The sequence below is a fragment of the Heterodontus francisci genome, chromosome 4 (assembly GCF_036365525.1).
Source record: "Heterodontus francisci isolate sHetFra1 chromosome 4, sHetFra1.hap1, whole genome shotgun sequence".
Lineage (NCBI taxonomy): Eukaryota > Metazoa > Chordata > Chondrichthyes > Heterodontiformes > Heterodontidae > Heterodontus > Heterodontus francisci.
The window spans coordinates 7,923,418-7,951,197 of NC_090374.1; the positions used below are offsets into that span (position 1 = coordinate 7,923,418).

A 27,780-nucleotide genomic window follows, 5' to 3' on the forward strand; every position below is an offset into this window, starting at 1 on the left:
CAACTATCTTCAGCTGCTTCATCAATGACCTTCCTTCAACCATAAAGTTAGAAGTGGGGATGTTTGCTGATGATTGCACATATTTTACGAAATAAACAAAGAACACAAAGTTTCAAATGCAGCATTTTACAAGTCCCTTTATCCCCTTGAGCCTGTTCCGTCATTCAATGAGATCATGGCTGATGTGCAACCTAACTCCACATACACTCCTTTCTCCAATAATCCTTCATACCTTTGGCGAACAAAAATCTTTCAAACAATTTTAAAATGAGCAATTTATTTACCATCAAATGTCTCTTGTGAAAGAGAATTCCAAACTTTGACCACTCTTAGGGCTGGGTTTGGTGTAGGTGCTGGGGCTCCTGATGCCAGGCAGAAAAGGCATGGGGAACCCCGCCTCTGCATTTTTGCAGCTCCCTGGAGCGAGCCTCCGGTGATTTTAAATGTAAGTTTCAGGAGATGGGATCCCGCCTCCAAGAGTTGCTGGCCAATCAGAGGACCGGCAGCTCAGCAGTGGCACTGGGAACAGTGGCCACAGCTGGTACTGCAGAGGCCTCGGATCCAGGCCCAACACTGGAAACATGGAACTCAGGTAAGTGAGGTGGTGTCGCCAAGGCCAGTCTGGAAAGCCCTGCTGAGGGGGCGTGGAGGTATGGTCTTACGGTCCAGGGGGAGGTGGGTCCTGGAGGGTGAATTGGTTCATGGTGGGGGTCCTCTGTAGGCCAAAGATTGCTCGCAGAGGAGGAACCCTCCCCCCTCCAAGCCCGCAGGGAGGTTGCCTCGGTTTACAAGGCATCTTCCCCGTGTGGCGGAGGCCCCCCTTGCTGGTACGGTCCCAGTGGTGGTGAGAAGAGGCCCCTAATTTACCGTTAAATGGCCACTTAAGAGCCTTAAAATAAAAGCAAAATACTGCAGATGCTGGAAATCTGAAATAAAAACAAAAAAATGCTGGAAATACTCAGCAGGTCTGGCAGCATCTGTGGAGAGAGAAGCAGAGTTAATGTTTCAGGTCAGTGACCCTTCATCAGAACTGGCAAATATTAGAAATTGGCTTTAGTTTCATGCTAATTAATTGATCTAGTATTTTTTATAGTTGTTTAAAGCTTACCAGTATACTTACCCCCGTGACGCCACTTCACGATATATCCCCGCTTCTCGCCACTGCACCCACTCGACTCAGAGCCTCGCGTTCTCTGACTGCTTCGCTCCTGGGCTTTGTCATCTCTGACTACTCGCTCATAGCCTCATTCTTCATGACTGCTCTGCTCCCAGGCCTCACCATCTCTGACCGCTCCGCTCCCAGGCTTCACCCTCACTGACCGCTCGCCCACAGGCAGATGTGGATGTAGGGACTAAATGTAATATTCCCAAATTTGCTGATAACGCAAAAAACTAGGTGAGAATGTAAGTTGTGAGGAGGATGCAAGGAGGCTTCAAGGGGACTTGGACAGGCTAAGTGAACGGGCAAGTACATGGCAGATGGAATATAATGTGAAGAAGTCTGAAATGATCCACTTTGGTAGCAAAAACAAAGATGGCGAGAGGTTGGGAAGTGTTGATGTCCAAAGGGACCTGGGTGTCCTTGTTCATGAGTCACTGAAAGCTAGTATGCAGGTGCAGCAAGTAATTAGGAAGGCAAATGGTATGTTGGCCTTCATTGCAAGGGGTTTTGAGTACAGGAGTAAAGATATCTTGCTGCAATTGTCTAGAGCCTTGGTGAGATCGCACCTGGAGTATTGTGTACAGTTTTGGTCTCCTCATCGAAGGAAGGATATACTTACCATAGAGAGAGTGCAACAGAGGTTCACCAGACTAAGTCCTGGGATTGTGGGATTGTCTTATGAAGAGAGATTTCAGAAACTGGGCCTGTATTCTCTAGAGTTATTAAGAATGAGAGGTGATCTCATTAATACTTAAAAATTCTTACAGAGCGTGACAGGGTAGATGTGGACAGGATGTTTCCCCTGGCTGGTGAGTCTAGAACCAGGCGACACAGTCTCAGAATAAGGGATTGACCATTTAAGACAGAGATGAGGAGAAATTTCTTTATTCAGAGGGTGCTGAATATTTGGAATTCTCTACCCCAGAGGGCTGTGGAAGCTCAGTCATTGAGCATGTTCAAGATCGAGATCGATAGATTTCTACATATTAAAGATATCTAGGGTTACGGGGATAGTGCAGGAAAAATGGCGATGAGGTAGATGATCAGACATGATCTCACTGAATGGCGGAGCAGGCTTGAAGGGCTGAATGGCCTCCTACTGTTCCAATGTTCCTAAGAGTATCAAAAATAAAAAAATTGGAAAGAAGGAGGTTTTTTTCTCCCACAGTTCATTTTACTGAAGAAATTTCACAGGCTAAATTAAAGAGAGATGTTCATAAACTGTAAATGTAGATTCTGAAGACAGTGCGAAATCTGCTGGGGGAAGGAGCACCACAGCACAATTAGAATGCATAGTCCTTTTTCTGAATTAATGAATTCTACTATTTTAGCCCTTGGTGTCACTGGGTCATGGATGTGGCTGTGGACACAGGCACTCCCCTGGGGCCGGGGTAATGGCACCCTTCGCAATTTTGTTGCATCCTCAGTAAATCTGTCTGAACTCCATCCATGGCTTGATTTGTTCCCCGAGCCTCACAGCACAGTGGGAAATGAAGGAGGGGAAATCACTCCACGCAGCCATGTACCGGTGCCACATAATACATTTTATTACACTATCCTGCAAATAACTACTGCTCAAAGAAATAGTAAGTAATGGCAGCTAAAAACCCACCAGAAATACTTATCAATACTACTTTATAATCCAGCACAGGGGGAAAGTCAACTTAGACATAAAAGATTGATCGATGTCCAGTGCATCTGCGAACCTCCTCATCAGCATCCATCCACCACCTTGGCATATAATGCAGTGTCATGACCAAGTTATCATGTCGGATGTGGGGGATTCAGGTTAGCAGAGCTGCTCGGATTAATGTCATTCCCAGTACTGGCCTCCAGCTCCATCAAGTCCCAGCTTCCACTAAAATGGTTTACAATCTCCCAACTTCCCGAAGAATCCATTTAATGCCTTCGAGAAACCCGACAAGAGACTGTGCGTCAGTATCATGTGTCTAATCAAATAAATAGCAAGAAATGGAGAGACTGTTAGTTCACACATACCGATCACAAAATTACATCGAAACCAGTTGAAAAGCTGCATTATTTGGAGATTCAGAGTGTTAGAGTACTGGGAGACATTCAAGCAGGAGGTAGTGAGAGTTCAGAACAAATATGTTTCCATAAAGAGAAAGGATGGGACTACAAATCCAGAGCCCCTGGATGTACAAGATCAGAGAATGGTTCAAGCACAGGAGGCCATTTAGCCCATCGTGCCCGTGCTGTCTCTCTGCAAGAACAACTCACCTAGTTCCACTTGCCCTCCACCCCACCTCCCCCCGCTTTCCCCCGTAGCCCTGCAAATGTTTTCCCTTCAGATAATTATTCGATTCTTTTTTGAAGGCCTCGACCGAACCTGCCTCCACCACACTCTCAGACAGTGCATTCCAGATCCTAAACACACACTGAACCTGCCTCCACCACACTCTCAGACAGTGCATTCCAGATCCTAAACACTCACTGAACCTGCCTCCACCACACTCTCAGACAGTGTATTCCAGTTCCTAAACACTCACTGAACCTGCCTCCACCACACTCTCAGACAGTGCATTCCAGATCCTAAACACTCACTGAACCTGCCTCCACCACACTCTCAGACAGTGCATTCCAGATCCTAAACACTCACTGAACCTGCCTCCACCACACTCTCAGACAGTGCATTCCAGATCCTAAACACTCACTGAACCTGCCTCCACCACACTCTCAGACAGTGCATTCCAGATCCTAAACACTCACTGAACCTGCCTCCACCACACTCTCAGACAGTGTATTCCAGATCCTAAACACTCACTGAACCTGCCTCCACCACACTCTCAGACAGTGCATTCCAGATCCTAAACACTCACTGAACCTGCCTCCACCACACTCTCAGACAGTGCATTCCAGATCCTAAACACTCACTGAACCTGCCTCCACCACACTCTCAGACAGTGCATTCCAGATCCTAAACACTCACTGAACCTGCCTCCACCACACTCTCAGACAGTGCATTTGGATCCTAACCACACGCTGTGTAAAAGTTTTTTTCTTATGTCACCTTTGCTTCTTTTGCTAATCACCTAAAATCTATGCCCTCTGGTTCTCGACCCTTCCACCAATGGGAACAGATTTTTCTTATCTACTCTGTCCAGACCCCTAATAATTTTGAACACCTCAATCAAATCTCCTCTTAATCTTCCCTTATCCAAGGAGAACAGCTTCTCCAGTCTATCCATGTAACTGAAGTCCCTCATCCCTTGAACCATTCTCCGGAATCTTTTCTGCACAGTCTCTAAAGCCTTCACATCCTTCCTAAAGTCTGGTGCCCAGAATTGGACACAATACTCCAGTTGAAGCCGAACCAATGTTTTATAAAGGTTCATCATAACTTCCTTGCTTTTACTCTATTTATAAAGCCCAGGATCCTGTATGCTTTATTAACCACTCTCTCAACCTGCCCTGGCACCTTCACTGATTTGTGCACATGTACCTCCAGGTCCCTCTGCACCCACTTAAGAACTGTTGCCTTTGATTTATATTGCCTCTCCTGGTTCTTCCTACCAAAATGTATAACTTCATAATTCTCTGCATTAAATTTCATCTGCCACATGTCTGCCCATTCCACCATACTCCCCACTTGCCTGGATGGGTGCAGCTCCAACAACATTCAAAAAGCTGGACACATCCAGGATAAAGCAGCCCGCTTGATCGTCACTTCATCATTCACTCCCTCCAGACCAACGCACAGTGGCAGCAGTGTGTACCATCTACAAGATGCACTGCAGCAACTCACCAAGGCTCCTTCGACAGCAGCTTCCAAACCCACAACCTCTACCAACTAGAAGGACAAGGGCAGCAGATACATGGGAACACCACCACCTGCAAGTTCCCATCCAAGTCACACACCATCCTGACTTGGAACTATATCGCCGTTCCTTCACTGTCGCTGGGTCAAAATCCTGGAACTCCCTTCCTAACAGCATTGTGGGTCTACCTACCCCACATGGACTGCAGCGGTTCAAGAAGGCAGCTCACCACCTAAGGGCATCTAGGATGGATAATAAAAGCTGGCCTAGCTAGCGATGCTCACAACCAATGAAAGAATTTGTAAAAAAGCCTGTCTATGACTTCTTGAAGTTTATCACGATCCTCCTCACAGTTCACAATACTTTTAAGTTTTGTGCCATCCACAAATTTTGAAATTTTGTCCTGCACACCCAAGTCTAGATCATTAATACAGATCAAGAAAAGCAGGGATCCTGACACTGACCCCTGGGGAACTCCACTATATACCTTCCTCCAGTCTGAAAAACAACTGTTCATCACTACTCTCTGTTTCCTGTCACTCAGACAACTTTGTATCCATGCTGTCCCTTTTATTTCCTGGGCTCTAACAATGTTGAAAGATCTGTTATGTGGCACTTTATCAAATGCCTTTTGGAAGTCCATATGCATCACATCAACCTCATTACCCTCATCAACCCTCTCCGTTACCTCATCAAAAAACTCAAGCAATTTAGTTAAACATGATTTGCCCTTAACAAATCCATGCTGGCTTTCCTTAATTAATCTGCATTTGTCCAAGTGACTGTTAATTTCATTTAATTATCATTTCTAAACGCATTCCCACCACCGAGGTTAAGCTGGGTTTATCCTTAAACCTTTTTTTGAACGAGGGTGTAACATTTGCAATTCTCCAGTCCTCTGGCACCACCTCTGGTAGATTATGGTCTCATAAATTTCCACCCTTACTTCCCTAAATATCCTTGGATGCATCTCATCTGGTACAGCCAGCCTATGGAATACCTCCTCTTTATTAATTTGTAGCCCATTTTTCTACTTCCTCTTTCCCTATAACTTTGGCAGCATCTTGTTACTGGGTAAAGACAGATACAAAGTACTCTTTTAGTATCTCAGTCATGCCCTCTGCTTTGATGGGTAAATCCCTTTTTGGTCTGTGATCAGCTCCACTCCTCCTTTAACATCCTTTTACTACTTATATGCCGACAGAAGACTTTTGGATTCTCTTTTATGTTAGCTGCCAGTCTCTTCTCACACACTCTCTTTGTTTGCCTTATTTCCTTTTGTACTTCCCTGCTGAACCTTCTATATTGAGCCTGGTTCTCTATCTATGCACCCTTTTTTTGCTTCATCTTACTCTCTACCTCTTTCATCATCGAGGGAGCTCTGGCTTTGTTTGCTCTACCTTTCCCCCTCGTGGGAATGTACTTCAACTGTACCCCAACTATCCTCTCTTTAAAGGCGGTCCATTGTTCCATTACAGTTTTGCCTGCCAATCTTTGATTCCAGTTTTCATGGCCCAGATCCGTTCTCACCCCATTGACGCTGGCTCTTTATTAGTTAATTATTTTTACTCTGGAATCGTCCTTTTCCTTTTTCCTTGCCATTGTAAACTTTATGATACTATGGTCATGTTCTCCTACTGACATTTGACCCACCTCATTCCCCAGAACCTGATACAGCAATGCCTCCTTCCTCGTTGGGCCAGAAACGTACTGATGTAGAAAACTCTCCTGAACGCACTTCAGAAACTCCTCCCCTTCTCTGCCCTTTGCACCACTACTATCCCAATCTATATTAGGATATAGAAAGTCCAGCATCATAACTACTCTACAGTTTTTGCACCTGTCTGTAATTTCCCTGAAAATTTGTTCCTAGATATTTTTCCCACTAGTTGCTGGCCTATAGAATACACCCTGTAGTGTAATGGTAGCTTGTTGTTTCTTAGATATAACCATATAGATTTTGTCTTTGACCCCTCTAGCACATCCTCTCTCTCCAGCAATGAAATATTCTCCTTAATCAATACAGCTACCCCTCCTCCTTTCTTTCCTTCCCTATCTTTCCTGAACACCTTGTATCCAGGAATATTCATATTCAGTACCCAGTCCTGTCCTTGTTTGAGCCAAGTCTCCATCATTGCCACGAGATCATATTCCCAGGTGGCTATCTGCACCTGCAGCTCGCCAACCTTATTTACCACACTTCGCATGTTCACATACATGTACAGTAAATCTAATTTAGAACTTACTGCATTCTCTCTCAGTCTGACCCCACCTCATACCTTACTATTTTCTACTCTTGTGCTTTCTGCCTCTCCCAATTCTCTATGCATCTTGGTTTTCCTCTCTAATATTACCTCCTGGTTGCCAGCCCCGCCAAATTAGTTTAAACCCTACCCAATAGCAGTCACAAATCGGCCCACAAGTACCTTGGTCCCGGCTCTGTTCAGCTGCAACCTGTCTGGCCTACACAGATCCCATTTCCCCCAGAACTGATCCCAGTGCTCCAGGAGTCTAAAGCCCTCCCTCCTGCATCATCTCTCCAGCCACACATTCATCTGCAATCCCCTCCTAGTTCTACACTCACTAGTGCATGGCAACACCGCAAGGAGCAAACAGGGTAGGATAAGGCAAAAGAGGGAAGCTTACATCAGATACCAAGAACTTAATACTGCAGAAGGCCCAGAGCAGTATAGAAAGTGAAGGGTTAAATTAAAAAAGGAAATTAGTAAAGCAAAGAGAGGGTATGAAAAAATATTGGTAACTAAAATCAAGAAAAACCCAAAGATTTTTTATTAAATGCTTAAAGAGCAAAAGGATATCTAAGGAAAGAGTAGGGCCTATTAGAGACTAAAAAGATAACTCGTGTGTGGAGGCGCAAGACGTGGGCATGGTTCTTTACGAAAACTTGGTGTCTGTTTTCACAAAAGAGGGTGACGATGCAGACATTGTAGTTAAGGAGGAGTGTGAAATATTAGATGGGATAAATATAGTGAGAGAGGAAATATTAAGAGGTTTAGAAGCTTTCCAAGTGGATAAATCACCAGGCCCAGATGAAATGTATCCCAGGCTGCTAAGAGAAGCAAGGCAGGAAATAGCGGAGGCTTTAACCATCATTTTCCAATTCTCTCTGGCTACAGGTATGGTGCCAGAGGACTGGAGGACAGCTAAAATTGTACCGAGTAAGCCAATCAGCCTAACCTTGGTGGTGGACAAATTATTGGGAAAAACTATGAGGAACAGCATTAATTGTCATTTAGAAAGGCACCTCTTAATCAAGGACAGTCAGCATGGACTCGTTAGTGGAAGGTTGAGTCTGACTAAGTTCATTGAATTCTTTGAGGAGGTAACAAGGAGGGTCAATGAGGCTAGTGCATTGGATGCAGTCTAAATGGTTTTTTAGCAAGGCTTTTGCAAAGGTCTCACATAGTAGACTGGTCAGAGAAGTAAAAGCCCATGGGATCCAAGGGAAAGTGGCAAATTGGATTCAAAATTGGCTCGGTGGCAGGAAGCAAAGGGTTATGGTCGACGGCTGTTTCTGTGACTGGAAGGCTGTTTCCAGTAGGGTTCCTCAGGGCTCACTATTGGGTCCTTTCCTTTTTGCGGTCTATATCAATGATTTAGACTTAAGTGTAGGGGGTTTGATTAGGAAGTTTGCAGACGATACAAAAATTGGCCAAGTGGTTAATAATGAAGAAAGCTGTAGAGTGTAGGAAGAAATCAATGATATCACAGATAGATATTTGCCGAAGCACAGAATGTAAGAGCAGAGAGGTTGTGCTAGGACTGTATAAGATACTAGTTAGACCGCAGCAAGGGTACTGAGTACAGTTCTGGTCACCATATTACACTAAAGAGGAGATATACGCGGAATGGAGAATTTTAGCTATAAGGAAAGATTGGAAAGGCTGGAGTTGTTTTCTTTGAAACAGAGGAGATTTAATTGAGGCATATAAAATGATGAAGGGTCCAGATTGAGTGGATAGGAAGGATCTATTTCCCTTAGCAGAGATGTCAATAACCAGGACGCAGAGATTTAAAGTAACTGGTAGAAGGATTAGAGGCGAGTTGAGAATTTGTTTTCACCCAGAAGGTGGTAGGAATCTGGAAACTCACTGCCTGACAGAGTGGTAAAGGCGGAAACCCTCATAACATTTGAAAAAAACCAACTGGATGCTCACCTGAAGATCCCTAACCTACAAACTAAGACCAAGAGCTGGAAAGTGGGATTAGGCTAGTTAGCTCTTTTCTGCCAGTGTGGACACAATGGCCTCTTCCTGTGCTGTAAATCTCTATGATTCGATGGTACATTGCCCAAGTGTGAGCATTCCTGAATGAGGATAAACAGGACTTGCTAATAAGAGCAAGTATCAGAGCCAATCCTTAAGCCGTCCATTTCCTGCGGGGAGGGGGGTGGTGGAAATCACTGGATAGCTGACCCTGGCTGACTGTCCCCTCTTTCGCCCAGGGAAAGACAAGGCTAATTAAAGAATCATTACCACTATCCGGCCAAGATCCAGATCATCAGCCCAGACTCGGAATGAATCTGGAACCTTCTTGCTCTATTTGGCTCAGTGGGATAACAGGATGTATTTACCCAGAGATCCCGTGGGAAGCCCAGAGCTGCATATATCTTTCATGTTGTATACATGCTCCACCCATCTGACAGTCTGGGCTGAATTTTCCTTCCCCCCAGGAGGAAATGCGGGTGGGAACTCACATGTTAGCGTTGGGATCCAGAGGGCGGTTTTTAAGGAGGCGGCCAATTATGGGGCCACCTCCAGGAGCCCCATTCAGTTAATGATGGAGGGCAGTTTCCCAAGGCTGGAGGACCAATAGGAGACCCTTCAAGACTGAAAGATCGGCAGCCCCAGCGTTGGAGATGGAAGCTGCCGATGTAGGAAGGAGAACAAGAGGACACCTCTGACGACGTTTTCAAATATTAAAAATAAGAAGTTGCCAGACCCCCACTGGGCACCCAGCAGCTGCCAGACCCCCACTGGGCACCCAGCAGCTGCCAGACCCCCACTGGACACCCAGCAGCTGCCAGACCCCCACTGGACACCCATCAGCTGCCAGACCCCCACTGGGCACCCAGCAGCTGCCAGACCCCCACTGGGCACCCAGCAGCTGCCAGACCCCCACTGGGCACCCAGCAGCTGCCAGACCCCCACTGGGCACCCAGCAGCTGCCAGACCCCCACAGGGCATCCATCAGCTGCCAGACCCCCACAGGGCATCCAGCAGCTGCCGGACCCCCACTGGGCACCCAGCAGCTGCCAGACCCCCACAGGGCATCCATCAGCTGCCAGACCCCCACTGGGCATCCAGCAGCTGCCAGACCCCCACTGGGCACCCAGCAGCTGCCAGACCCCCACTGGGCACCCAGCAGCTGCCAGACCCCCACTGGGCACCCAGCAGCTGCCAGACCCCCACTGGGCACCCAGCAGCTGCCAGACCCCCACTGGGCACCCAGCAGCTGCCAGACCCCCACTGGGCACCCAGCAGCTGCCAGACCCCCACTGGGCACCCAGCAGCTGCCAGACCCCCACAGGGCATCCATCAGCTGCCAGACCCCCACAGGGCATCCATCAGCTGCCAGACCCCCACTGGGCACCCAGCAGCTGCCAGACCCCCACTGGGCACCCAGCAGCTGCCAGACCCCCACTGGGCATCCAGCAGCTGCCAGACCCCCACAGGACATCCATCAGCTGCCAGACCCCCACTGGACACCCAGCAGCTGCCAGACCCCCACTGGACATCCAGCAGCTGCCAGACCCCCACTGGGCACCCAGCAGCTGCCAGACCCCCACTGGACATCCAGCAGCTGCCAGACCCCCACTGGGCACCCAGCAGCTGCCAGACCCCCACTGGGCACCCAGCAGCTGCCAGACCCCCACTGGGCACCCAGCAGCTGCCAGACCCCCACTGGGCACCCAGCAGCTGCCAGACCCCCACTGGGCACCCAGCAGCTGCCAGACCCCCACTGGGCATCCAGCAGCTGCCAGACCCCCACTGGGCACCCAGCAGTTGCCAGACCCCCACTGGGCACCCAGCAGTTGCCAGACCCCCACTGGGCACCCAGCAGCTGCCAGACCCCCACTGGGCACCCAGCAGCTGCCAGACCCCCACTGGACACCCAGCAGTTGCCAGACCCCCACAGGGCATCCATCAGCTGCCAGACCCCCACTGGGCACCCAGCAGCTGCCAGACCCCCACTGGGCACCCAGCAGCTGCCAGACCCCCACTGGGCACCCAGCAGCTGCCAGACCCCCACTGGACACCCAGCAGCTGCCAGACCCCCACAGGGCATCCATCAGCTGCCAGACCCCCACTGGACACCCAGCAGCTGCCAGACCCCCACTGGACACCCAGTAGCTGCCAGACCCCCACAGGGCATCCATCAGCTGCCAGACCCCCACTGGACACCCAGCAGCTGCCAGACCCCCACTGGACACCCAGCAGCTGCCAGACCCCCACTGGGCACCCAGCAGCTGCCAGACCCCCACTGGACATCCAGCAGCTACCAGACCCCCACTGGACATCCAGCAGCTGCCAGACCCCCACTGGACATCCAGCAGCTACCAGACCCCCACTGGACATCCAGCAGCTGCAGCCCTACGGCGGCAATTGGGGCTGCGGTTGGTGGGGTGGTGCGTGGGTGGTGGTTAAAATCACCGAGGCTTCACTCATCACCCCCCCACCGCCCCCCTCACCCCCGTCTGCCACCAGGAGGCTGCCTCAAATCATTGGCTGGGCTTCAGCCTTAGTGGGCAGGGGAGGCACCTGCCATCTGGAAAAATCCACACAGCTTCTGACAATTGCACTCAATGGGAAAAGTAATTGGCCCTGATTGGCTACTTGTCACTGGCCGGCGGGTGGCCTTCACCCCCTTGTTGCAACCTCCATGGAAATTGCCCGGAGGTGGGACCTTGGCAGCTGACCGACACGCTGGCTAGTAGCGGGAAACTGCGGGCTCACACACCTCCAGTCCCACCTCCACAACCCTTCGAAAATTCAACTCTCTCAGTAAAATGGAACCATTCATTCTCCTACAACAATAAGATACTTTCATTGCCTCTGTCCAGGGATAGGTTCACTTTTTACTTTGCCACTCTTAGCAACTCCTTTAGAACAGGTGCCAGTTAGTGTTATGACAGCAGCTGTTCCCATGTTCTCCGTTTATTAGCTTGATTCAGGAATATTACCAGTGAAGTCACTGTGCACTTACCAGCCATGGTCTGTCCAGCAGGCTTAACTGCAATTGGTGAGATACATAAACACAGGGTATCCGTTGGACATCAGGCTGGGAAATGCAGCACAACACTAGGAGTGGGCGGCCTGGAGAACCTAGTGCTGGGTCAATCATAGCCTGGATCTGGAGGAGCTCCTTTTCTCGTTTGTGTCCTGAGGGGCAAGAGTACAAAGAATATTCCACTGTACATGGTACTGCTCAAAGAATGTCATGCTGAGATCCACAACTGCCTGGCACAGCTCCCTGGGAATGGCAAAGTGACCTGAATTCCCAGGGTCTGGGTCAGCAGGGAGGTAAATGTAAATGCCGACTGCTGCAGGGACATCGGAGAGACACAGGGGCTTTAACAGACGCTGAAACCACAAACTAGCATAAACAAATGGACAGTCCAATCTCACACTGGCTAATAACACAAGACTCAGAAAATGGCTGTTGTTTGCACGATCCCTGGTTTTAGGACATATTCTTCAACTTGGGTCTACGATGTTGAATCTTGCCGAGAGAAACTAAATGAAACTCTCCTCAGTGTTTTGGCAATAAAGTCAAATACCGTCAGAGATCTTGAGCATAGATTCTAAAGGGCATGGGGGAAAGTTATGAATGGACAGCATCTGGCCTTACATTGCCATTATATATTAAAGATATCGGGGATATGGGGATAGTGGGGGAAAATGGTGTTGAGGTAGATGATCAGCCATGATCTCGTTGAATGGCGCAGCAGGCTCGAGGGGCCGAATGGCCTACTCCTACCCCAACTTCCTATGTTCCCAAACTGATCGGCTGACTCAGCGGAGCCACAATGATAGTTTTGGATCAAATTAGAAAGTTTCGTGCTGGAGCAAACTCATGCTGTACCCATCTGGAGATGAATATTTCATGGGAATGTCTCTGTCTCGGTCACATCCTGGGACAAGACATTCCTGCTCCAATAACCATGTGTAAAGAAATCTCTCCTTTTAATTTTACATTGATAAGGCCTCATCATTGATTCCATAACCAAGGAAAATAGTCTTTCCCCATTCACTCCCTTAAAATTAGTAATTTGAAAACCTCTTTGGAATTCCCTCTTTGCCTTCTTAGATCCAATAAGAATGGTACCAGAATTTCGGGATTCTTGTCATCAACATAGTTTCCCATCCCTGTAATATTCATTGTAAACCTGACCGTTACACTCTTTATGGCTCCAACATTCTTTCTAGAATGGGGTGACAAGCCAGACCACATCACTGTAACTGGAGCTTAAACAATGATTTGTACAAATCTGGGTTTTTTTCAACTCTGTATCTGACTCCCGTTTTTTTTTCTTATATATTTTATGTCGAGGGGGCCTTTATTCCTCAGGCCCTCTTTATACACATTTTTATTAAAAATAACTATTAAAATCAAATAAACAAAAAACTCAAATTAAAATGCCATTCTGGGCGTCGACGATGCACTCCAGTCCCTGCGGTGCCCACCAGGCGCGGAAGGCCTCAAGCGTACCAGCGGACACCGCATGCTCCTTTTCCAGGGACACCCGGGCGCGAACGTAACCGCGGAAGAAAGGCAGGCAATCGGGGAGGACGGACCCCCCAACGGCCCGCAACCTGGACCTGTGAATTGCCACCTTGGCCAGGCCCAGGAGCAGACCGACGAGGAGATCCTCCTCCCGGCCCACGCCCCACCGCACCGGGTGCCCAAAGATCAGGAGCGTGGGACTGAATTGCAGCCAGAACTTGAGGAGCAGCCCCTTCAGATACTCAAATAGGGGCTGCAACCTCGCACACTCCATATATACATGGAACACAGACTCATCCAGGCCGCAGAAATTACAGGCGGCCTGGGAGTCCGTGAACCTACTTAAAAGCCTATTGCACGGGACTGCTCTGTGCAACACCCTCCACCCCAGGTCCCCGATGTAAAGAGGGAAGACTCCCGCGCAGAGAGACCTCCATCGGGGTTTCCCCTTGCCGCCAGATGGCAACCAGAACCGCCAGGGATTGTCCGGCCGGCTGACGAGGGCGAGGAAGTGAAAAGTGTGCAGGAGCAGCCCGTACAGGAAACCCCTCCGCCCCGATTGGAATGGCACGGAGAGCATTTCCGAGAGGCGGCTCGGGTTGTGCGGAACCGGCTCCCAAGGAGGGTTTCGGGGCCTGGGTCCGATGAGCAGTTCCGGCCGAGCGGAGGTCAGCTCGGCCGGGAGCGCTCTATTCTCCCGAGCCCCCTCGCCACCCGCAGTGAGGGGCGTCCTGGAGGTTTCGGCTACTCCTCCGCCCGCCGGACCATCCCCGGAGTCGGTCGCCCGGACAGCCGAGGCGCTCTGCTTCACCGGCGGGGGAGCGCCCTAACTCGAGGCGACCATGTTCCAGACTCAGAATAGATCCCAGTAAAAGACAAGCAACTCCCTCAGAGAGGTGCGGCTAACGGTCTCCACCGGGAGCTGCGTGTCGTCTTGAAGGCAGTGAGATTGGCGGAAAAAATACGTCGCCTGCGCACACCATCTGGGAGGACGCTCGACGTACAGGTATCTCTGCAGGGTCCGAAGGTGGAGATTCGCAGCCTGGGTGCGGATGCACACCAGTGACTGGCCGCCCTCCTCGATCGGGAGACTCAGGACCGCGGCAGAGACCCAGTGTTTCCTCTTGCCCCAGAAGAAATCGAGGAGTTTCTTCTGGATCTTGGTGGCAAAGGCAGGGAGCGGGGCCAAAGTGACCAACCGGTACCACAGCATGGAGGCCACCAGTTGGTTCATGACCAGCGCTCGGCCCCTGTAGGAAAGCACTCGGAGCAGTCCTGTCCAGCGCCCCAGCCGAACGGTGACTTTCGCCTCCAACTCCTGCCAGTTTGCCGGCCAGGTTTCCTCAGCGGGGCTAAGGTGGACTCCCAGATGGAGGAGGTGCGTGGTGCTCCATGCAAAAGGTGTCAACTCCTCCAGCAGGGAGTCCACCCGCCACTGACCCACCAGGAGTCCGGAACATTTCTCCCAATTGATCCTCGCGGAGGATGCGGCAGAAAAGGTCTGCTGGCAGTCGCGCATCCTCCGCAAGTCAACAGGATCTGTGACCGCGAGGAGCACGTCGTCGGCGTAAGCAGAGAGGACCACCCTCATGGCCGGGTCGCGCAGAGTCAATCCCGTCAACCTCCTGCGAAGCAGGCACAGGAACGGCTCCACGCAGATGGTAGACAACTGGCCAGACATGGGGCATCCCTGTCGCACTCCTCTCCCAAAGCGAAGGGGCGCCGTCAAGGACCCGTTAACTTTGACTAGACACTCTGCAGCAGCGTATAAAAGTCGGACCCGGGCCACAAAATGCTGCCCGAGTCCGAAAGCGCGCAGAGTCCCGAAAAGGTAATCGTGATCCACCCTGTCGAACGCCTTCTCCTGATCGAGGGAGAGAAAGGCGACCGACTGACCAGTCCTCTGGGAAAGATGGATCATGTCCCGGACCAGGTGGATGTTGTCCTGGATGGACCGGCCCGGGACCGTGTAGGACTGGTCGGGGTGGATCATGTGGGCCAGCACGGAGCCCAGGCGGGTGGACATAGCCCGGGCAAAGATCTTATAATCCGTGCTGAGAAGGGAGACCGGACGCCAGTTTTTAAGCAGGCGGAGATCGCCCCTCTTCGGCAGCAGGACGATGACCGCCCTGCGCCACGAGAGGGGCATCTCCCCGGTCGCCAGGCTTTCCCCCAGGACCCGCGCGTAATCGTCCCCCAGGACGTCCCAGAACGCCCTGAGGAACTCCACGGTCAACCCATCCAGCCCTGGGGATTTGCCCCTCGAGAGCTGGTGGAGGGCGCCAGTAAGCTCTGCCAATGTGAGCGGAGCCTCCAATGCTTCAGCACCTTCCGGGCTGACTTGCGGCAGGTTCCCGCACAAAACTCTGCGCTCATCCTCGCTGGACGGATCCGGAGAGAACAACGCACTGTAATAAGTACGGACCAGGAAGCCCATTCCCTCCGGATCCGTGATGGAGGATCCGTCGTCGGCCAGCAGCTCAACGAGCTGCTTACGGACCCCCCGCCATTTTTCCAGCGAGTAGAAGAAGGGTGAGGCGCAGTCCAAATCTTCCAGGATCTGGATCCGCGACCTCACGTACGCACCTCGGGACCCTATGAGCTGCAGGTCCCTCAACGCGCCCTTCTTCTCTTTGTACGCCTGCCACAGGGCCGGGTCTGCGACTGCATGACCGAGACGGGATTCCAAGTCGAGCACCTCCCTCTCTAGGCGCCCGATCTCGGCTTCCCGCCTCTTGGTCGACCCCTTCGCGTACTCCTGACAGAAGACGCGGATGTGAGTCTTGCCCACATCCCACCATAGCCTCAAGGAGGGGAAGCCCCCCTGCTTCCTTCTCCAGTCGGCCCAGAATCGACAGAACGAGTCCCGAAATCGCTCGTCCTCCAGCAGCCGGTTGTTAAAGTGCCAGTACGCGGACCCCGCCCATGTGCGCAGCGGAATGAACTCTGCCCACACCAGGCGGTGGTCCGAGCACGGCACCAGCCGCATGGAGGCCGCCGAGACACGGGAGACGCACGCCTGCGAAAAGTAGAGGCGGTCAATTCGGGACCCTCCTCCAGACCTCCACGTGAAGGCGCTGGAGTCGGGATGGAGATTCCGCCAAAAGTCCACCAAGTTGAGGGAGCTGATCGGTTCCCTCAATTTCTCCACTGACGCTTGGCCGCGCTGGGGACCGGAGCGGTCCCCCACCTCGAGGGTGCAGATAAAATCCCCCCCGAGGATGATGCACTCGCCGCTATCGATGGAGCTCAAGAGAGCGGACACTTCTTCAAAGAAGCGCGCTTGCAACACGTTCACAAAGTGGAGCGGCACGCTACCCAGGCGAACGGCGAGGTGGAGCAAGCGGCCCGGCACTAGCTCCTTGACCTCCAAGATCTCCGGCTGAAAAGTCGGGGCCAACAAGATAGCCACCCCACTAGAAATAGGGGTGAGGTGACTCATGTAGACCCCACCCTACCACTCCAGGAGCCAGGTGGCTTCGTCTGCCGGAACGGTGTGGGTTTCCTGCAGAAAGCTCACCGCGTATCTCCCTTCCCTGAGGACTGAGAGATTGTGAAATCTGCGGTGAGACCCCCTGCTGCCGTTGATGTTGAGGCTGGCTATGGTTATCTTCATGTCAAAGGTACTTAAAACCCGTCACCAACACCTCACTGTGAGGAGGGAGTGGAAGTGCACCTGGCCTTCCACTCTCCCAGCAACCCATTGAGGAACACATTAAAAAGGTGCCTCTCAACCAGTTTCACGCCCGCACCCTTGCCCGCTTTCTTGAGGGCGGCACGGACGGACTGTATGATCAGCGCCAGATTCGACCAACGGTCGAGGGCCAGCTGAACTTTATTGCGGCAACACCTGCAAGCCGCGAGGAAATCCCGGAGTTCCGCCGTGGGGATGAGAGGAGATTCGGTGGGAGGCACGAGTGACTCCACCACCTCACTGGCGATGGAATCAAGATCATCCTCCGTGCCCCGCACCGAGTCCCCATCCTCTTCCGGGTCGTCACCGCCAGCGGCCGACACACCCAGCACACACTGTGGGGCAGACGTCCCGGCCGCGCCAGCTGGTCCCGCCTCCGCCACGATCTCACCCCCAGGATCGATGGCGGAGGAGTCCTTTCTGTGCTCTAGGATGGAACTGGAGCCTGTAGGCACCAGCAGTTAAGGACCCCCCTCCACCTCCGTCCCCAGGCCAATGAGCGGTCCAGGGGAGACGGACGTTCCTGACTCCGGAAATCCAACCAAAGCCGGGACCGGTGGCGGAGAGAGGAGGCCAACTCCTGCCCCGCCAACGCCCACAGGACCAGCAGATAGGGAGTTACACAGATTAGCCTCTGGGTCGGGCACATCCTGGGCAGGAGCATCAGGCTGTTGAGAGGGTGGCCCCTCACAGGTCTCGCCCTCACCCAGGACACCCGACCCATCGGCCAAAGGAATGATTTCTCCCGTGGGGTCCAAAGATTCCCCTACCAAGGGCGGGTCCCCCACCTCCGGAGTTGACAAGATCACAGGGGCATCTCCCCCACCTCCGTTCCGAGGGGTGGAGGGTTCACGCCCAGGGCTTGAGGCCCTGATCATGCAGGTGGCAGGGGTAGCCTGACGACCCACGCCAGGAGATGTACCCCGTGGTTCAGGGCCTTCGTCAGAGGAGGGAAGTCTCCTCCTCTTATTTCGGGAGGGGTGCGGAGGCTCATAGACCTCCATGTCATCAGGGGCCTCTGCCTCCGCACCCACCTTTTGCCAGGTTACCCTGGGCCTGAGCCCAGCCCTGGGGCAAGTCGGCTCCCCGGGAGCGGGCCTTGGACTGAGCTCAGGCTCGGGTTGTGTCACAGCGTCCAGGGGACGAGCCTCTCGGTTTATTTTTCCTCCACACCTTCCTTCCACTTGGATGGGCACCCCCCAACACGCTGGAGGCCGTGAAAACCACAGCCTCTGGCACCGACTGAACGGTATCTGGTGGAGGTGTAAGGGAGGTGGGAGGAGGTGCAGCGGCGCCACCCTGGGCCGCCAAGGTGGGGTTGGCAGCCGGGAGGTTAGGGCAGTTCTTACGAACATGCCCCACCCCCTTGCAGACATGGCACCGCGCTCCATCCAAGGTCCAGAAGACGCGGTAGGCTGTCCCCTGGAACTCCACATTGAAATGGCCCTCTGTAACCTCCTCCCCCGCCAGCTGCATGAATAGCTGGCGGCGGAAGGAGTACACGTGTCGGAGGCTGTTCTCCCAAAGCCCGAGCGGGACTGGGGTGAGCCCCGTCTTTACCTGCCCCAGATGGTGCAGGTGGGGAAGGAGGAGCTCACCAGGAATGAAGGGCGGGACATTCGATAGAATGACCCTTTGCGCAGTGGCCTCCAGGGGGTCCACTGGCAGAAAGGTCCCACCCACGGTGAGCCCCTTGCTCAGAGCCAGGGACACCGCCCGCTCGGTCTTCAGGAAAAACACTGCCTTCCCGTACATTTTAGAGGCTGCAACAATGGCCGAAGGGCCGACAACCTTGGCCATTGCTTTCACGCATGCCTCCATAGTCATGTTCGAGTGGACGTAGCTCTTGACCCCATGCTTTGATGTTATTAGTGCAAACGGTGACGGGGCAACAGCTGCCGTAGCCACAGCAGTATATGTGCGAGAAGGCCCCGCCACCGGTGCAGAGGGACTTGCCATGGGGTCTAAGAGCCACGCCCACCCTTAAGAAATAAACTAACAGTTTTTAAAATAAAGCAGTATGATGGGAGGGGTGGGGGTAGAGGGGAATAAGGGTGCAAAGGAAAAGGACAAGGAGAGGAGAGGACAGACAGCTGAGTGATGGGAGGGAGAGATGAGCTGTGAGGATGTTTCTGTGGTTTGGTGGTTGGAGCACCTTACTTCAGAGTTCACAGTTCTGTCTTCCAGTTCGAGGAGGGTTCTTCGCCCGGGTCGATTAGAGCCGCCCGGTTCTCTCCTCTCCGCTGTTCGGTAAAGACTTTCTTCACGTGGGCAGCTCCAGCCGTCCCGAGCCACACAGTTGGGGGTGGGGAGGGAGCCCCTTTTGTGCAGGATGGCAGATAAACACAGGATCAAGTACAGGGGCTCCCTATAGAATTTGGCAGCCCCACCCCTGGATCTTCCGGTGCCTCCTCCCTCCCCCAACAGTCCAAACAATAAACAGTTCTCTGGTGCTCCAACACCCACCTCTCCAAAATTACTTGTAGGTCTTCTTAGTCTTGAAAAAGTGCAACAGTTCCACAGTCAATGCAGCTCTCTCCACTCTACAGTTACCTCTCTGCAATAACTCCACTCTGCTCTCTCCTCTCAGTTGCAGTTGCAGCAACACAGGTGCAGCTGCTCCCCCTGATTGCAGGCAGAAAGTGCTTCCCAAATTGCCCAGCCAATCCCAGTGCTGTACCTGGCCTGGGACTGTTTGATGGGGACATTGTAGAGGGAGCTTTACTCTGCATCTAACCCCCCGTTTTTTTTTTTTTCTATTTTTTTTTTATCTTTATGTCGAGGGGGCCTTTATTCCTCAGGCCCCCATTATATATTTTTTATATGTCGAGGGGGCCTTTATTCCTCAGGCCCCCTTTATATACATACTTATATTTTAAAAATAACTATTAAAACCAGATAAATAAACAAAAAACTCAAATTAAAATGCCATTCTCGGCGTCGACAATACACTCCAGTCCCTGCGGTGTCCACCGGTCGCGGAAGGCCTCAAGCGTACCGGCGGACACCGCATGCACCGGGCGCGAACATAACCGCGGAAGAGGGGCAGGCAATCGGGGAGGATGGACCCCCCGACGGCCCGCAACCTGGACCTGTGAATTGCCACCTTGGCCAGGCCCAGGAGCAGACCGACGAGGAGATCCTCCTCCCGGCCCACGCCCCTCCGCACCGGGTGCCCAAAGATCAGGAGTGTGGGGCTGAAGTGCAGCCAGAACTTGAGGAGCAGCCCCTTCAAATACTCAAATAGGGGCTGCAACCTCGCACACTCCGTATAAATGTGGAACACGGACTCATCCAGGCCGCAGAAAGTACAGGTGGCCTGGGAGTCCGTGAACCTACTTAAAAGCCTATTGCACGGGACTGCTCTGTGCAGCACCCTCCACCCCAGGTCCCCGATGTAAAGGGGGAAGACTCCCGCGTAGAGAGACCTCCATCGGGGTTTCCCCTCGCCGCCAGATGGCAACACGGACCGCCAGGGCGTGTCCGGCCGGCTGACGAGGGCGAGGAAGTGGAGAGTGTGCAGGAGCAGCCCGTACAGGAAACCCCTCCGCGCCGATTGGAATGGCACGGAGGGCATTTCCGAGAGGCGGCTCGGGTTGTGCGGGACCGGCTCCCGAGGAGGGTTTCGGGGCCTGGGTCCGATGAGCAGTTCCACCAGCGGTTCAGGACCCCCCTCCACCTCCGTCCCCAGGCCAATGAGTGGTCCAGGGGAGACAGAAGTTCCGGACTCCGGGAAACCAGCCGGAGCCGAGACTGGAGGCGGCGAGAGGAGGCCATCTCCCGCTCCGCCAGCACCCACAGGCCCAGCAGATGGGGCAGCATTCTCAGTTATAACTGGGTCGGGTGTCTCCTGGTTGGTGGTGGACTCCGGCTGGGAGGCCCGACCCTCTGGGGCCTCGCCCTCCCCTTCATTCAGGGCACCCAACCCAGTAGCAGTGGCAGAATGGGCGGCGTCCCCAGTCTCCCCCACCACAAGCAGGGCCCCACTTACTCCTTCAGGAGGGGCCTCAAGTACCGGGGCCTTCACCTCCCCTCCATCCTGAGGAATAGGGAGCTCCTGCCCGTACTTTGCAGCCTTGGTGGTGGCGGTAGGGGAAACCTGGGGACCCGAAACAGGAGGCAGCTCCCCTCCAACAGATGGGCCCTGCGCCTCAGGGCCCCTTGTTACCTCTGTGGAGGGGTGCCTTCTCCTCTTTTTCCCAGTTGTGTGCGGAGGCTCAGAGACCTCCATATCATCAGAGGCCTCCAACTCCACACACTCCTTTTTTTTATTCACCCTGGGCCTGAGCCCAGCCCTGGGGCAACTTGACTTCCCGAGATCGGGCCTTGGGCTGAGCTCAGGCTCGGGTAGTGTCATGGTATCCAGGGGACACGCCTCTCGATGTTTATTTCTCCTCCGCGCCTTCCTTCCACTTGGACGGTCAGCCCCCTCCCTGCCGGAGGCCGTGAAAACCACAGCCTCCGGTACCGACTGAATGGTATCTGGTGGTGGTGTAGGGGGGGGGGGTGGGAGGAGGTGCAGCGTCGCCACCCTGGGCCACCGAGTTGGAGTTGGCAGCCGGGAGGTTGGGGCAGTTCTTACGAACATGCCCCACCCCCTTACAGACATGGCACCGCACCCCGTCCAAGGTCCAGAAGACGCGGTAGGCCGTCCCCTGGAATTCTACATAAAAGTGGCCCTCTGTCACCTCCTCCCGCGCCAGCTGCATGAATAGCTGGCGGCGGAAAGAGTACACGTGTCGGAGGCTGTTCTCCCGAAGACCGAGCGGGACTGGGGTGAGCCCCGTCTTTACCTCCCCCAGATGGTGCAGGTGGGGAAGGAGGAGCTCACCAGGAATGAAGGGCGGGACATTGGATAAAATGAGCCTTTGCGCAGTGGCCTCCAGGGGGTCCACTGGCAGAAAGTTCCCGCCCACGGTGAGCCCCTTGCTCAGAGCCAGGGACACCGCCCGCTCGGTCTTCAGGAAAAACACTGCCTTCCCGTACATTTTAGAGGCTGCAACAATAGCCGAAGGGCCGACAACCTCGGCCATTGCTTTCACGCATGCCTCGATAGTCATGTTCGGGTGGACGTAGCTCTTGACTCCATGCTTCGATGTTAATAAAGCAAACGGTGACGGGGCAGCAGGTGCAGCTGCAGTAGCATATGAACGGGAAGGCCCCGCCACTGGCGAAGAGGGGCTTGCCATGGGGTCGCAGAGCTACGCCCACCCCCAACAAACAAAGCACACGACAGTTTTCTTAAACACAAACAATATGATGGGGGAGGGGGGGATGGGAATAGAGGAGGATAGGGCTGAAAAGGACAAGGAGAGGAGAGGATAAGTGGCCGAGTGATGGAAGAGAGAGAACAGCTGCAAGGATGTTGCACTTCAATTGGTGGTTGGAGCACCTTCCTGCAGAGTCGACAGTCCACTCTTTCAGTTAGGGGAGGGTTCTTCGCCCGGGTCGGTTAGAGCCGCCCGGTTCTCTCCCTTTTCTGTTGTTGTGTAAGGATTTTCTTTAGCTGGGCAGCTCCAGCCGTCCCGAGCCACACAGTTGGGGGTGGGGAGGGAGCCCCTTTTGTGCAGGATGGCAGATAAACACAAGAGCTAGTACAGGGGCTCCCTATAGAATTTGGCAGCCCCACCCCTGGATCTTCCGGTGCCTTCTCCCTCCCCCAACAGTCCAAACAACCAACAGTTCTCTGGTGCTCCAACACCCACCTCTCCAAAATGACTTGCAGGTCTTCTTAATCCTTGAAAAAATTCAACAGTTCCTCAGTAAATGCAGCTCTCTCCACTCTATAGTCACCTCTTTGCAGTTATTCCACTGTCCTCTCTCCGGTTGCTGCAGTCTCCACTCTCCACTCTGCAATTGCTGCAACACAGGTGCAGCTGCTCCCCCTGATTGCTGGCAGGAAGTGCTCCAAATTGACCAGCCAATCCCCGTGCTGTACCTGTCCTGGGGAGTGTTTGATGGGACAGTGTAGAGGGAGCTTTACTCTGTATCTAACCCCCGTACTGTACCTGTCCTGGGGAGTGTTTGATGGGACAGTGTAGAGAGAGCTTTCCTCTGTATCTAACCCCGTGCTGTACCTGTTCTGATGCGATCAATGAGGATAAAAATGCCACATTGCTCTGCACTAAATTGTTTTGAATGTAAAATTATCTAAAAAGCTGCTAGCAGGAAAATGTTTTGCTGATTCCCTGTTGTAACACAGCTCTTTGAGGAGTGAGTTATACATTCACGTTCTCTAATGGGACTAAACACCCGCAGGCACCAGACTTCCTCAATGAGAGTAACAGCACTGAATGAAAGGCAGCACTAACTTCTCCTGGCTTCAGCATTTGCCACGTAGATGAATCCGTCCACCACCTGGCACACTTTCTGAACCTGAGGGATGATGCTATAAGGTGTGCTCTGCCTCTGGACACTCTCTGCATCACCTTGGTCCAGATCAGCACCTTCCTGTGGCACAAACAGTTTATTAATGGCTGCATTTTCTTCTGTTCTTGCAAACTCTCTTTCCTTCCTAAAGGAGACAGAGATGAAGAAAACAAGCTAGCAATGTATTTATTATTACACAGTATTTATAACAGAAGCAAGGCATGTGGCCAATAGGTCTGTGCCAGTGATTATGTTCCACAAAACATTTCCTCCATCTAATAATTAGTTATTCAACTGTCTTTTAAAGAGTTATCTGGCTTGCTCTGCTTGAGTTTTACCCATTACTGGTGTGATGAACTTTGAGCAGTCGTGCAGCTGTCTGCCTGCCAGGCTGATGCTGCTGTCCTCCCACGAGGGGTTAAACAAGGAAAGTAAAGTCATGGAGAAATAGATCAGGATTACATTTCAGTGCAGTCCATTCACTGGCATCCAGAGAGATAAAAATCACCAGCTAATAGAAACAAAGACCGTCTTGTTATGGATAACATCAGGAGAATGATGTTTGACAGAACAAGCATTATTCAGTCTGCATCTGTCTCCAGACTATCTTCAAGCCTGCTGATATAGAGATCTCAGCCTCAAGCGGGCACTTCAAATGATCAGTTTAGACCATCAGACCTCTATAAAGAGATCATTCTTGATGCCTTATCTCAGAGTGTAGCTTTATTCTGTATCTAACTCATTTTTTTTTTGGTAATGTAGAGGGAGCTTGACACTGTACCGAACCTTTTTTCTATTTTAGTGTAGAGGGAGCTTTACTCTGTATCTAACCCTGTTCTTTATTTTCTTTTTAAAAATAACTTCATTAAAAACAGATAAAGAAACGAAAAACTCAAATTAAAATGCCATTCTCGGCGTCGACAATGCACTCCAGTCCCTGCGGTGCCCACCGGTCGCGGAAGGCCTCAAGCGTACCGGCGGACACCACATGCTCCTTCTCCAGAGACACCCGGGCGCGAACGTAACCGCGGAAGAGGGGCAGGCAATCGGGGAGGACGGACCCCCCAACGGCCCGCAACCTGGACCTGTGAATTTCCACCTTGGCCAGGCCCAGGAGCAGACCGACGAGGAGATCCTCCTCCCGGCCCAAGCCCCTCCGCACCGGGTGCCCAAAGATCAGGAGCGTGGGACTGAAGTGCAGCCAGAATTTGAGGAGCAGCCCCTTCAGATAGTCAAAGAGGGGCTGCAACCTCACACACTCCGTATATATGTGAAACACTGACTCGTCCAGGCCGCAGAAAGTACAGGTGGCCTGGGAGTCCGTGAAACTACTTAAAAGCCTATTGCACGGGACTGCTCTGTGCAGCACCCTCCACCCCAGGTCCCCGATGTAAAGGGGGAAGACTCCCGCGTAGAGAGACCTCCATCGGGGTTTCCCCTCGCCGCCAGATGGCAACGCGGACCGCCAGGGCATGTCCGGCCGGCTGACGAGGGCGAGGAAGTGGAGAGTGTGCAGGAGCAGCCCGTACAGGAAACCCCTCCACGCCAATTGGATTGGCACGGAGGGCATTTCCGAGAGGCGGCTCGGGTTGTGCGGGACCGGCTCCCGAGGAGGGTTTCGGGGCCTGGGTCTGATGAGCAGTTCCGGCCGAGCGGGAGTCAGCTCGGCCGGGATCGCTCCGCACTCCCGAGCCCCCTCGCCACCCGCAGTGAGGGGCGTTCCGGGGGTTTCGGCTACTCCTCCGCCCGCCGGACCGTCCCCGGAGTCGGCCGCCCGGACAGCCGAGGCGCACTCCTCCGCCGGCGGGGGAGCGCCCAGACTGGAGGCAACCATGTTCCAGACTCGGAAAAGATCCCGGTAAAAGACAGGCAACTCCCTCAGAGAGGCGCGGCTAACGGACTCCACCGGGAGCTGTGTGTCGTCTTGAAGGCAGTGACACTGGCGGAAAAAATACGTCGCCAGCGCACACCATCTGGGAGGACGCTCGACGTACAGGTATCTCTGCAGGGTCCGAAGGCGGAGAGTCGCAGCCTGGGTGCGGACGCACACCAGCGACTGACCGCCCTCCTCGATCGGGAGACTCAGGACCGCGGCAGAGACCCAGTGTTTCCTCTTGCCCCAGAAGAAATCGACGAGTTGCTTCTGGATCTTGGTGGCAAATACAGGGGGCGGGGCCAAAGTGACCAACCGGTACCACAGCATGGAGGCCACCAGTTGGTTTATGACCAGCGCTCGGCCCCTGTAGGAAAGCACTCGGAGCAGTCCTGTCCAGCGACCCAACCAAGCGGTGACTTTCGCCTCCAACTCCTGCCAGTTTGCCGGCCAGGCTTCCTCAGCGGGGCGAAGGTGAACTCCCAGATAGAGGAGGTGCGTGGTGCTCCACGCAAAAGGTGTCATCTCCTCCGGCAGGGAGTCCACCTGCCACTGACCAACCAGGAGTCCGGAACATTTCTCCCAATTGATCCTCGTGGAGGACGCAGCAGAAAAGGTCTGCTGGCAGTCGCACATCCTCCGCAAGTCAACAGGATCTGTGACCGCGAGGAGCACGTCGTCGGCATAAGCCGAGAGGACGACCCGCATGGCCGGCTCGCGCAGAGCCAATCCCGTCAACCTCCTGCGAAGCAGGCACAGGTAGGGCTCGACGCAGATGGTATACAATTGGCCGGACATGGGGCACCCCTGACGCACTCCTCTCCCAAAGCGAAGGGGCACCGTCAAGGACCCGTTAACTTTGACTAGACACTCTGCGGCGGCGTATAAAAGTTGGACCCGGGCCACAAAATGCGGCCCGAGTCCGAAAGCGCGCAGAGTCCCGAAAAGGTATTCGTGATCCACCCTGTCGAACGCCTTCTCCTGATCGAGGGAGAGAAAGGCGACCGACTGACCAGTCCTCTGGGAAAGATGGATCAGGTCCCGGACCAGGTGGATGTTGCCCTGGATGGACCGGCCCGGGACCTTGTCGGACTGGTCGGGGTGGATCATGTGGGCCAGCACGGAGCCCAGGCAGGTAGACATAGCCCGGGCAAAGATCTTATAATCCATGCTGAGGAGGGAGACCGGACGCCAGTTTTTAGGCAGGCGGAGATCGCCCCTCTTCGGCAGAAGGACGATGACCGCCCTGCGCCACGAGAGGGGCATCTCCCTGGTCGCCAGGCTTTCCCCCAGGACCCGCGCGTAATCGTCCCCCAGGACGTCCCAGAACGCCCTGAGGAACTCCACGGTCAACCCATCCAGCCCTGGGGATTTGCCCCTCGAGAGCTGGTGGAGGGCGCCAGTCAGCTCCGCCAACGTGAGCGGAGCCCTCAATCCTTCGGCGCCCTCCGGGCTGACCTGCGCCAGGTCCTCCCACAAAATTCTCCGCGCATCCTCGCTGGACGGATCCGGAGAGAACAACGCACTGTAATAAGTACGGACCAGTAGGCCCATTCCCTCCAGATCCGTGATGGAGGATCCGTCGTCGGCCAGCAGCTCGACGAGCTGCTTATGGACCCCCCGCCATTTTTCCAGCGAGTAGAAGAAGGGTGAGGCGCAGTCCAAATCTTCCAGGATCTGGATCCGCGACTTCACGTACGCGCCTCAGGACCCTGTGAGCTGCAGGTCCCTCAGCACGCCCTTCTTCGCTTTGTACGCCTGCCACAGGGCCGTGTCCACGACGGCATGACCGAGGCGGGACTCCAACTCGAGCACCTCCCTCTCTAGGCGCCCGATCTCGGCTTCCCGCCTCTTGGTCGATCCCTTCGCGTACTCCTGACAGAAGACGCGGATGTGAGTCTTGCCCACATCCCAACATAGCCTCAAGGAGGGGAAGCCCCCCTGCTTCCTTCTCCAGTCGGCCCAGAATCGACAGAACGAGTCCCGAAATCGCACGTCCTCCAGCAGCCGGTTGTTAAAGTGCCAGTACGCGGACTCCGCCCGCGTGCAGAGCGGAATGAACTCCGCCCACACCAGGCGGTGGTCCGAGCATGGCACCAGCCGCATGGAGGCCGCCAGGACGCGTGAGACGTACGCCTGCAAAAAGTAGAGGCGG

General features: G+C 53.6%; 1 protein-coding gene across 2 annotated transcripts in view; it reads right to left on the reverse strand.

Annotated features, from left to right (window-relative positions):
• Positions 1-2,177: 2,177 nt before the first annotated feature.
• fbxo4 (F-box protein 4) overlaps positions 2,178-27,780 on the reverse strand; it is a 77,859-nt gene continuing 52,256 nt past the window's right edge. The window contains exons 5-7 of one of the 2 annotated variants that reach the window (XM_068029111.1): positions 23,695-23,897; positions 12,169-12,344; positions 2,178-3,111 (exon numbers count right to left, since the gene is read on the reverse strand). In XM_068029111.1, the coding sequence (XP_067885212.1) occupies positions 3,031-3,111; positions 12,169-12,344; positions 23,695-23,897 (460 nt within the window). In that variant the 3' untranslated portion in view covers positions 2,178-3,030. The remainder of the gene's footprint in view (positions 3,112-12,168; positions 12,345-23,694; positions 23,898-27,780) is intronic. The other variant, XM_068029110.1, reaches the window with a different exon arrangement.